This window comes from Crocodylus porosus, unplaced genomic scaffold (assembly GCF_001723895.1).
Source record: "Crocodylus porosus isolate Cpor-Errol unplaced genomic scaffold, CroPor_comp1, whole genome shotgun sequence".
Taxonomy (NCBI): domain Eukaryota; kingdom Metazoa; phylum Chordata; order Crocodylia; family Crocodylidae; genus Crocodylus; species Crocodylus porosus.
This window is the reverse complement of record NW_017728943.1, coordinates 119,639,806-119,650,485: the sequence shown is the minus strand read 5'-3', so window position 1 is coordinate 119,650,485 and position 10,680 is coordinate 119,639,806. Positions and strand designations below refer to the sequence as shown.

Below are 10,680 nucleotides of genomic sequence, written 5' to 3'. Positions count from 1 at the left end.
TAGAAGTGTCCTTGGGCAACACACATGCCCTAAACTACTTCATGTTTCCATTAGAGGCCACAAAGGGCAGGAGAGCCACAGTCATCCCTTGTTTCCCTTACTGCCCCAGGGAAACTAGGGATCCAACATCCTTTGTTTCTCTTTCTTCTTTAGAAACAGATGTTTGAAATCCCTTTGACATTGAGGGATGGAAGAAAAATACTATCTAAGAAGGCAGTACAAAAGACTGGGAGACTAGCATTGGTACCAGTGGCTAATCTATTACCAACACACTTATCTTAGCTTTGTAAGAAGCACCTTTCCTTGAAAGCCCTGGCACAGGACCCAAATCCAAAGGTACTGATGCTCCTAGAGAGATGCTTCTCTCTCCTGTCTTTGAATCATCAAGCAGAAAATGCTTGTCCCATTAGTAGAAATGCGGCTGACAGGCACAGTGCATCAAGACTCTGCTTTAAAAAGGCACCTGATATTTTGAAGAAAATCTTGGTGAATATAGCAGACTTTGAGGAAATGGAGTTCTTCAACAACCAGACAGGAGCCAAAGAGGGGACTGGAGTTCTCCATTGGCTCCACTGTTTCTCTGTTCTGTAACATTCTGTACCATACATATTGACAGAGAATACCTTAGCCATGCACTAAAATGGGGAAGGGGGGCCCCATGCTTTTTCTCTCTTTCCCCATCCTGCAGAGAAGCCATCAAGTTCTTGGAATGGTATCATTGGCCTGGCATAACCTCGATAGCTTTATACTTCCTCCAGCAGTCAGCAGTGACCTGGCAATGGTCTTGAGCAGATAATTCATCACCAGCCACAGGCTGATTCCTACAGGGAACACCTATCGCAAGCTTGATGTTCCATCAGTGGGGACACGCTGATAAACATGTTTGTAGGCCTGTGTGAGTCGGCAGTGATCTGATCTGGCTTTGGATCCGGCTGCTTCGGATGCCAGGGATCCGATCCAGAGCTCTGGACCAGGTTCCTGTTTCGATCCGGCCAAAGCGGCTCTGAAGCTTCGGAGCCACCTCGGAGATCCGGCCATAGGGTATAATAGGGAATCAATGAAATAGGTATAACTTTGTTGTTGTTTGTATGATGTAGATGAAACTTGCAGGGATGATAGCCCCTGCTGAGAGCATGAAGTCTGCCAAGTTTCAAGAAGATCGGTGCAGGGGTTTGGGGGCAACTGTACCCCAAATTCTTGAAAGCAAAACTCACGTCAGGTGTATGTGTTGCAACACAGGGGGGTCAAAACTTCAGGGGTGGTAGCTCCTGGTGAGGCCAAAAAGCCTGCCAAGTTTCAAGAAGATTGGTTCAGGGATTTGGGGAAAATTGCACCTCAAGCTGCACACAAGCAAAGCTCGTGACATGGGTGACTGTGTTAAGGTGCAGCAGGGTGAAAGGTGCAGGGAAGGTGGCCCCTGCTGAGACCAAGAAGCCTGCCAGCTGTCAAGGAGATCAGTGCACGGGGGTTCTGTGGCCCTGCGCCTCTGGCTGAGAAACAGACAAAACTGGTGACATGGGTGCTTGTGCAACTGATTTTCTCTGTCTTGGTGGATTTGATTGTCTGTATTGATTATTTCCTCTCCTTAGTCTCTGCTTTTGTAGATGTTAATTGATCGTAATTAACTGGCTACATTAGCTAGCTACTGTGTATTGAGCTGGTCCCTGAGTGAATCATGATTGATTGGTAACTGGTAACACAGTGGTTTAGCAGCCAGGCCTGCAGTAGTCTCTCCCAGGCCCTAAGACAGACAGTTGCACAAACACCCATGTCATGAGTTTTGTCTGTCAGCAGCTAGAGGTGCAGGGCTACAGAACCCCCCTGCACTGATCTCCTTGACAGCTGGCAAGTTTTGTGGCCGCAGCAGGGACCACCATCCCTACAGTTTTCAGCCCACTGTGCCTTAACACACACAGTGTCATCCATGGCATGAGTTTTGCTTGTCTTCTTGAAATTTGGCAGGCTTGGCCTCACCAGGGGCTACTACGCCTACAGTTTTTACCCCCTGTGATGTAACACGTACATGTGACATCAGTTTTGCTTTCAAGAATTTGGGGTTCAATTCCCCCTGAACCCCGGCACCAATCTTCTTGAAACTTCACAAGACTACAATCCCTGCGCATTTCATCCAAATCAGACAAAAAACAAAGTTATAGATATTTCATTGATTCACCATTATACCCTATGGCCGGATCTCCAAAGCAGCTCTGAAGCTTTTCTGAACCTCTTTGGAAAGCCTAACAAAGCCAGCACTTTGATCCGGATATGCTGCTTTGGATGCCGAAGCATCCAAAGCTTCTCCAGATCCGAAGCCCTGTCGGAAGCCTCGCACAGCCCTGCATGTTTGCAAAGGAGCCGACACGTTTGCCAATTATCTGATTTCCTCACCATCAAACCTTCTGTCTCAGGCCATGGTTAGTTCTTCCATCAGGCCCACAGCCTCAGCAGTTGATGGTCTAGTTAAGTATTACAGAAGGGGGATGCAACCTACAATATTACAAAATTCTGATAAAGGATGTGAAAAATTTCACCAGAAGAGCTAGCTAACTGCTAAGTAGAAATAGTGGTGGTTATGGACTGCCCATCATCCCAGTACTGAAGATTCTTGATTATATGCTGAAGGTAGGTTGCTGTTGGCACTACTTTCATTTGAACCAAGTCCACCTGGCCGCTGTTTCAGAGTACCATCCAAAGGTACAGCTGCTCTGTCTTGCCCGATGCTATCCAAAATTCTAAAAGGCCCCGTGCTGACTTCTGCTAGTCAGTGAACCTATGCTAGCATGAGTGTCTTCCTAAAGTTGATGATGTACCATGTGGATTCCTCTCGTGGTGATCCATCCATCATCTTGCCCTTGAAAGTCTTTCTGATGCCTGCCACCACAGCTGAAATAGGAAACAGCCATGGCGACGTGAAGTTCTCTCGTACGTCATTCTTTAAAGACAAGAAAATGGCTGCGGACATTTGGAAACTAAACTGGAATATACAGGTTTCCTCTGCATTGATTTTTGATTTAAGATTTTTTTTATCCCTAAATGTCTAAAAGGCTAACAAGCATTTCACTGCTGTAGTCCCTACATGATGCACTGGGTCAGCAGTATAGCAGTGATGATAATATAATTCTTCTTGTTTCGGGGCATGATTTTTGTTTCATTTTTTTTCTGCTCTTTTTGTTCCATTCTTTCATTTTCAGAATATGAATGGCACGGCGGGGTAGCCATTAGCTGGTTCATGAAAATTTGTCTTCTAGGTAGCATCCTTTCCATATACAGTCCCACATACACTTCATTTTCCTAACATTGATAAAATCACAGTGGTAGTTAGTACTGTTAGTATGAGATTCAGGCAGATCACAGGGTAGACAACTGAATTAAAGATGTATAAGATTTTGTCAGCAAGAGCTCACTTCAGAAGATATATGAACCCTGAAGCTTAATATGTAAGAGTCTTAAATGCTATTGTATCTCTTCTAAACAAAATGGGTAATGTTTCTTTCACAGATTGAGAAGATACAAGATTTAGTTTATTGTGGTTGATATTTTATGAAAGGGATGAACTAAAATATGTAGCTTAAATAAAGTAATTTTAAAATGTCCAGTCATCTGCTTTTACTGGTTCCCCCTGAAGTAGTCTTTTTCTTTATTAAGTACTGAAGCTTTTTAAATGGTGTAAGGAAGATTTAAGTTAATTTTGGTAACTTTACTGTTTCACCACCCTAACAAAATTGTTATGGCGTTCTGTAAAGAATATGGAAATCTTAGGAGTTGATTCTTTTGCATATCAAATTATTACGTTATTTCTCAAAAATAAAAATATAAGGTGTAATCAGCTGTATCTTCTAGATAATCTAAAGCTGTTTACTTATTCTGTCTCCAGCTAGGATATCTTGAAAGCATTACTGTATTTTAATACAAAAAAATAAAATGTTGTTTATGTTTTACAGCCAAAGGCCTGAAATTGCATCTTTCTCTATTTGAGAAGTAAAATATATTAGATAAAGTATTTTGTCATGGACTCATTCTGCTCAGATACTGATTCAGGCCAACATTTTTTGTTAATACACTTCCCTTCCTTTTTGTTTTATTTTGTGACTTCCTTCCTTAAAACTCTTTTCCTTTTGCCTCCAAAAATAACCCTTGTAAACAAAAAGGCAGTTGGAATACTGTATTCTTGGTCTTTATCAGGCTGACCAATGCCATTCTTCTTTCCTTATTTACTCCCTTCTGTACCTACATCTACCTCATTTCATTATTTAGATTTTCAGCTTTTTGAGACAGAAGAGTTCTCTTCCCTCTATGCCCCTATTTGTTTAAGCAAATGGAACAGAGACTGGGGGCTTCTAGAATACTATAGTAATGTAAAAAACCATGTGTAGAAATCTGGGGAATATACTGCTGTGTAGTTTGAACTACTTTCATTCAGTAGTTCTGATTTCTGCCAATGGTATACAGTAAAAACCACTTTAATTGGCACTTCATTAACTGGCATGCTCTATTAGCTGGCATGCTGATTGATGCCAGTTGACGTGGCAAAAGGGAAACTGGAGGTGGGACTTCCGGTTTTGTCAGAGCCCACAGCTGGGGGAAAGCAGCCTGCACGGAGCCTCCCCTCCCTTTCCCCAGGCACACTGACACCGGGGGCAGGGCGGCAGGGACAGCACAGTTAATCTGAGATGTGGACAGGGCAAGAGGGGTGTCTTTGCCCAACCAGGCAAAGACACCTCTCAGATTACCGGCACATTTGGTTATCTGGCACCCCCCCCATTTCCCATGGGTGCCAGATAATGGAGCTTTTGCTGTAGTTCATTTTTTTGTGATATCTAGGCTCTTCTGTGAATGCAGTTATGGCCTTAACATGTCACTAAGAGTTTTAAAAAAAAATGACCAGTTACTTTTACCTCTCTTAAGCCAGACAAGTTTCCAATTAGTGCGTTACCTAGACAGAAGGGTTTTTGGTCTCTAAGTTGATTTGTAGAATTAGTTCTCTTTTCTGGCTGTTACATTATACATACATATTAACTTTTTTTTTGTATTTGTCAGGGGACTCCTGTATTTGTGCATGCTGGACCTTTTGCCAATATTGCACATGGGAATTCTTCTGTTTTGGCAGACAAAATTGCCCTTAAACTAGTTGGAGAAGAAGGATTTGTGGGTAAGTAATTTTTTGGATACTCTGTTGCGAATAGTAACCGATAAGCCAGTCTCTATTGCTGTATAGTTTCCACAAACAACAAGTGTTCGTGGAAGACCAAAATGGATGAGGCATGTTGGTAGGATGTTCTAAACATATAGCCGATGACATATTTTTAAGCCTCTTCGAAGACAAGTGCAAAAATGGCTTCTGCTTAATCAAAAGATACACTTACCTGTTCATTTTACTGACACTTTCAGCAGTCACTGGGAACCACATGAATGGAAAAAACTCTTGACAGCTCAAATGACCTCTGCATAAAACGGTTACTTAAATTTAAATTGTACATTTTCATTATTGATGGTATCAGAGCCAGAAAGAGCTCAGCTTGTTTGAGATTCCAGGTTGAGATTGTACTGCTGACCTTTGGAAAAACATTTTTGTTTCCATGTAAACTTGGTAAATTTGATGTGAAAGTCAACCATGGAACCTAAGAAAGCAGTTCCAAGTGACTTTTATTAGATGATGATTGCTATTTAAACCCTCTTCTTCTGTGTTGTGAATTCAAACAATAACAGCATGGTTCTAGAGGTATAAACCCAGGAAGTCTCTCTTCATCATCTAAACTGAATGACAGGCAAAATAAACTCTAAGCTCAAATAATGGACAGTAAATTAGATTTAAAATATCTATTTTAAAAAAATCTCAGTTAACAGAAGTATTGATTCTTTTTAGATAGTATTTCTGTTAGTATGCCTATAAAGACTTTGTTTCCAGAGGTGGATAATATAGATACACAAAACTGTGGTACAATGTAGAATTGCAAGTCGTTTAGCAGAAATGGTTACGTCTTTGTTGTTCAAAATGTAGGGCACTCATGCTTAAACAGTGTTTGACTTTTTTTTTCTTTACAACAGCTTTGTTCCTTCCTACCCAACACTTTTGTTTTTGTAAAATGGCATGGCATGCAAGTTTGCTTTGTTAGTTTTCATGAACATTGCAATTCTGCAAAAACAGGATTGGGCTTTGTGTTATAAACTGATTAAATATAAATGTGCACTTCTGGGTATCAAGGGCAGAAGTAGATTAACCATCCTTTAGACACATTTAGATGCACAGTAACTTTAGCGTGGACATCCACATTTTCTGCAGTGGTGAGGCTTTTTATTTTATGAAAATACTTAAGTTACAGTTACCTGTTTCCCTGATCCCCTGCTAAGTTCTAAAATACAAACTGTGTGTGTGTGCGCACGCGTGCATACATGCACCTGTTTCCATCCCCAGCATAGATGATAAATGATAACCCTGAGTTGCATATAAGTCAATTTTTTTTTTTAAATAGATATATTTCATGGGGCTGTGAGAGTTGCTCCTGGTAATTAGCTCCTATCAGACAACAGAATTACAGAACAAAGGATACTTTGATTACTGGAACTATTAAATGCCATTAAAAAAAAGAGGATCATTAACACCTGTAGAATAGAGTTTAGAAAGAATCGGGTGTATTATAATGAGCCAGGACTTCAGATGACTGCATTACTGCTGCCTGAATAGAATTGCTGCTGCCACAGACAGGCATCTGGTTTTAGACTTTGGGTGGGGCGGGAATCGAAAGGGATGGGAGGGGAGATCCACTCCTGTCCTTGTTATAGATTTTCTACATGACTTGGATAGTAGTCAAGAATGTCTAAAACAAAGCAGAGAAAGTGTTTGATTTGTCTTTATTCCATTAAATTGAATTTTTCTACCTCTTCCATAAAATTTTGATTTTTCTATTACTTCATTTCTGGATGTTAATTTTGAAGAGATCACCTTTAATCTGTAGGAAATCTTAGAACAAACATTCACCAGTCATATTCATGTTCTATTTTTATTGGGTAGTAGTAAAAATTGTTTTATGAAATCACTTTAAAAGCTTTTTTTCATTTTTGTTTTCATTGTCTAAATGGCAAAGGAAATTAAACTTTTAGTAATGCCTGTAATACCTAGAGTCATCTTTATCGTTTGGTCTTTGGATCCCAAAACAATAGTTGGAGCCTTTATTTTTATTTAATCTTATGAGGTTTTTGCACATAGGCTTAATTTTAAAGAATTTCATGCAGTGGTAATAATCTTTTTAAAATGTACCACTATTGCACTCATGGTCAGGATTTTCATAGTTTCATAGTTTGTAGGGTCAGAAGGGACCTGAGCAGGTCATCGAGTCCAACCCCCTGCCATGACAAGAAAGAGTACTGGCGTCAACCCCAGCAAGGTGTTTGTCTAGCCTCCTCTTGAAGACCCCCAGGGTAGGAGCCAGCACCACTTCTTTTGGAAGTTGATACCAGATCCTAGCCTCCCTGACAGTGAAGTAGCACCTCCTGTTGCCTAGTCTAAATCTACCCTCCACCAGCTTGTGACCATTATTTCTAGTCACTCCTGGCAGTGCTCAGGGGAACAGGGACTTCCCCAGTGCCTGCTGCTCCTCTCTGACTAGTTTGTAACAGGCCACTAGATCCCCCTCAGCCTTCTCTTGTGGAGGCTGAACAGGTTCAGGTCCCATAGCCTCTCCTCGTAGGGCCTGCCCTGCTGACCCCAATCATGATTTTCCTGATAGTACCTTTGGAAAGGATCCATTTATTCTTATATGATCATCTAAAGGCCTATGCTAGGTGAGAACATTTGTATTCTGGATATATTAATTATTGCATCATAATGTAATCACTATAGTATTGCATCCATTTCGTTATTACATGACATTTTTAAATTAAAGTAAATGCTCTTAAAGTGTAGTGCTTTTCTGTTCATAAAAATAACTTTCTCTAGCTACAGTCAGTAACCTTTCCAGTTTCATTTCAAGTCTGTTTCATATCACTACAGTGGAAGTAGGATGTCATAAATGTGTTTGAAACTATATCCAAGATGCAGAGTATAAAAGAATTATATTTTGTTGTTGCTTGTTTCTGCATTCATTTAATCTCAAAGTTTCTATCGGGCAATTTTTGATAACAGATATGTGTTTTAAATGCCATCCTTTTCCATGTGTTTTCTTTACTATGCATTATTATTTTTAGTCCCTCTTCCTCTGCAAGACCATGAGGCAGCACAACTTGAATGGCTTCAAGAGACCAGAGGGTCATCAAATCCAGATGTTTTTCTCTAGTTATATTGGCAGGTTATATGAAAAATCCACAAAAATAAATCTCCATAAAACTGACTCTCCTTTAGCTTTAAAACAGGTTGGACTTAGTTCCTCTAAACCCTGAATTAAAGAAGTCTTAGACCCTGATTTGCAAAGTGCTTCAGTATATACTTTTGTCCATCCCTGTTCAGCAGAGCACTTAAATGTGCGCTTACAAGTATATGGTTAAGTGCTTTAGTAAATTCAGGTCTTATTTTGTCTACTCTATTCTTTTCTGACAAAATATTTTCACTGTTGCTAGTGAGAGCAATAGTGAAAGCTTTATGGAAGACAAGATTCTGGACAGCATTTCAAGTGTTGTAATGTCTGACCCTCTTCAAATAGGCCAAAAACAAAAGTCATGAAATTTGCTTCACATTTACAGAGCATCTGTCTATATTTATATACTCATTGCTTAGTCAAGTTGATGTAGTTTTTTCTCAGGACACTCCACCATTGATATGATATTTTCAGTCAAGCAACTGCAAAAGAAGCATTGAGAAAAACAAATACTGCTGTATATAGACTTCATCTATATGACAGGCATTCAGTACAGTCAACAGACAGCCTTTTTACTGTTCTGAAGTAACTGGATTGTTGCCCCCCCCCCCAACCTGTTGAACATCATTCGCTTATAACAGCAAAGTATGAAGGCAGCTGTCGTGTATGAAAAGAAAGAATCAAATGTCTTTGGCATCAACAACAGAGAGAAATGGGTGTGTCTTAGCCCCTGTGCTTTTTAATATCTACTTTTCATTCCTGCTTCTTCATGTATTCAAGGACAACAATGATGGCATTTATCTTTGAACCCAATTAGATGGAGACTTGTTAAGCATCTCAAGGTTTAGAGTGAAAACCAAGGTCAAAGAACTGGTTCTGAGAGATTTATTTTTTACGGATAATGTGGCCTTGATTGCCCAGAGTGTGACTCTTCCTTGCAAAATCTCTTGATCAAGTTTTCTAAATCATGCAAGAGCTTCAGGGTGGCAATTGGTCTAAAAAAGATTGTGATAATCTACCAAGGGGTAAAAAAATGATATCTGACATCACTCTGGAGGACACATCTCTTGGTGTCATTGACAGTTTTTGCTACTTGGTTTCTGTGATCAGCAGAAGTCTTGACCTTCAGACTGAACTGACTAACAGAATTGGAAAAGCAGCTAAAAGTTTTGGGCTGTTACAGAAACAAACAACAGCAAACTATCAGCTAAGGTAAAGATGCGAATCTGTGAGACTTGTGTCCTGTAATCTCTGCTTTATGATCCAGAAAGTTGGACTATGTATGCTAGGCACATCAAGAGACTAAACAGCATCCACATGAGATGTCTGTGTAAGATCCTGAAAATAAAGTGGGAAGACAGAATACCAAACACAGAAGTACCTAGAACACAGTACTGACACACTTAGAAACCACTATCAAGAAAAGGAAGTTGCGATGGATTGGCTGTATTAGGAGACTGGGAGAAGACTGTATCCCCAAGAATATTTTGTATGATGAAATTTGAGACATTTAGAGACATGAAATTTGAGACATGAAATTTAGAAAGCAGGGTTGCCCTCTGACGGTACCATGATGTGGAAAAATTATATGAAGTTGTTCAATATCAACATAGAAAGCTGGGACGAGCACAGAATCCCATCCAATCTGGAGGGAACATCTGGTACTGGGTGAAGCTCAGTATGAAGTGGCTTTGATTCCAATCTGGAGGGAACATCTGGTACTGGGTGAAGCTCAGTATGAAGCGGCTTTGATCCAGAGGATGGAAGCAAAATGAGCATGCTGTAAACTTGGACTCCAACTCGGACAACATATGGATCCACAATATTTGTAACAAACTGTGCCCCTCTCAAGTTGGGCTCGTCAGCCACATACAGATTCACCAGGCATATGACTAGACCTCTTACATGTACACCATGATCTCGAGGATCAATGGTTGCATACATTGCATAGTATCAAGTGCCCGCTTTACCATGCCCCACTGTGAAACTTTCACCAGAAAAATCCTACAAATTATAAAGTTGAGTTGTTACAACAAGCCTGCCTCCCCCAGTATGTGGCCCTGGCCTCATTTGCTTCCACTAGGTGCTACTGCAACACAAGTTTTTAATAAAAGTACAGATACTGTACCATACTTTGAGTACAGCCACAGTGTGTGTAATGGCTATCTTGACTTAGTCTCCAAGAATTAGTTTTTACACACACTGTTGCTTTATATCAAACATTACTGTATTTTTGTGCATATAGCCTGCACCCATGTATAACTCGCGGAAAATTGCGTTTTCGTAAAATACTCCATGTATTCCCCGCACCCATGTATTCCCCCCACCCTGAGACGTGGCCACAAGCACGGGCTCTGCAGGGGAGGGGAGGGATGAGGAGCTGTGAGCCCCA

At 40.5% G+C, this 10,680-nt stretch overlaps 1 protein-coding gene across 4 annotated transcripts in view; it reads left to right on the top strand.

The window, feature by feature from the left end:
- MTHFD1L (methylenetetrahydrofolate dehydrogenase (NADP+ dependent) 1-like) overlaps positions 1-10,680 on the top strand; it is a 276,586-nt gene that overhangs the window by 104,453 nt on the left and 161,453 nt on the right. For all 4 annotated transcript variants that reach the window (XM_019550079.1, XM_019550076.1, XM_019550078.1 and 1 more), the window contains exon 19: positions 5,038-5,149. In XM_019550079.1, coding sequence (XP_019405624.1) covers positions 5,038-5,149 — 112 coding nt within the window. The remainder of the gene's footprint in view (positions 1-5,037; positions 5,150-10,680) is intronic.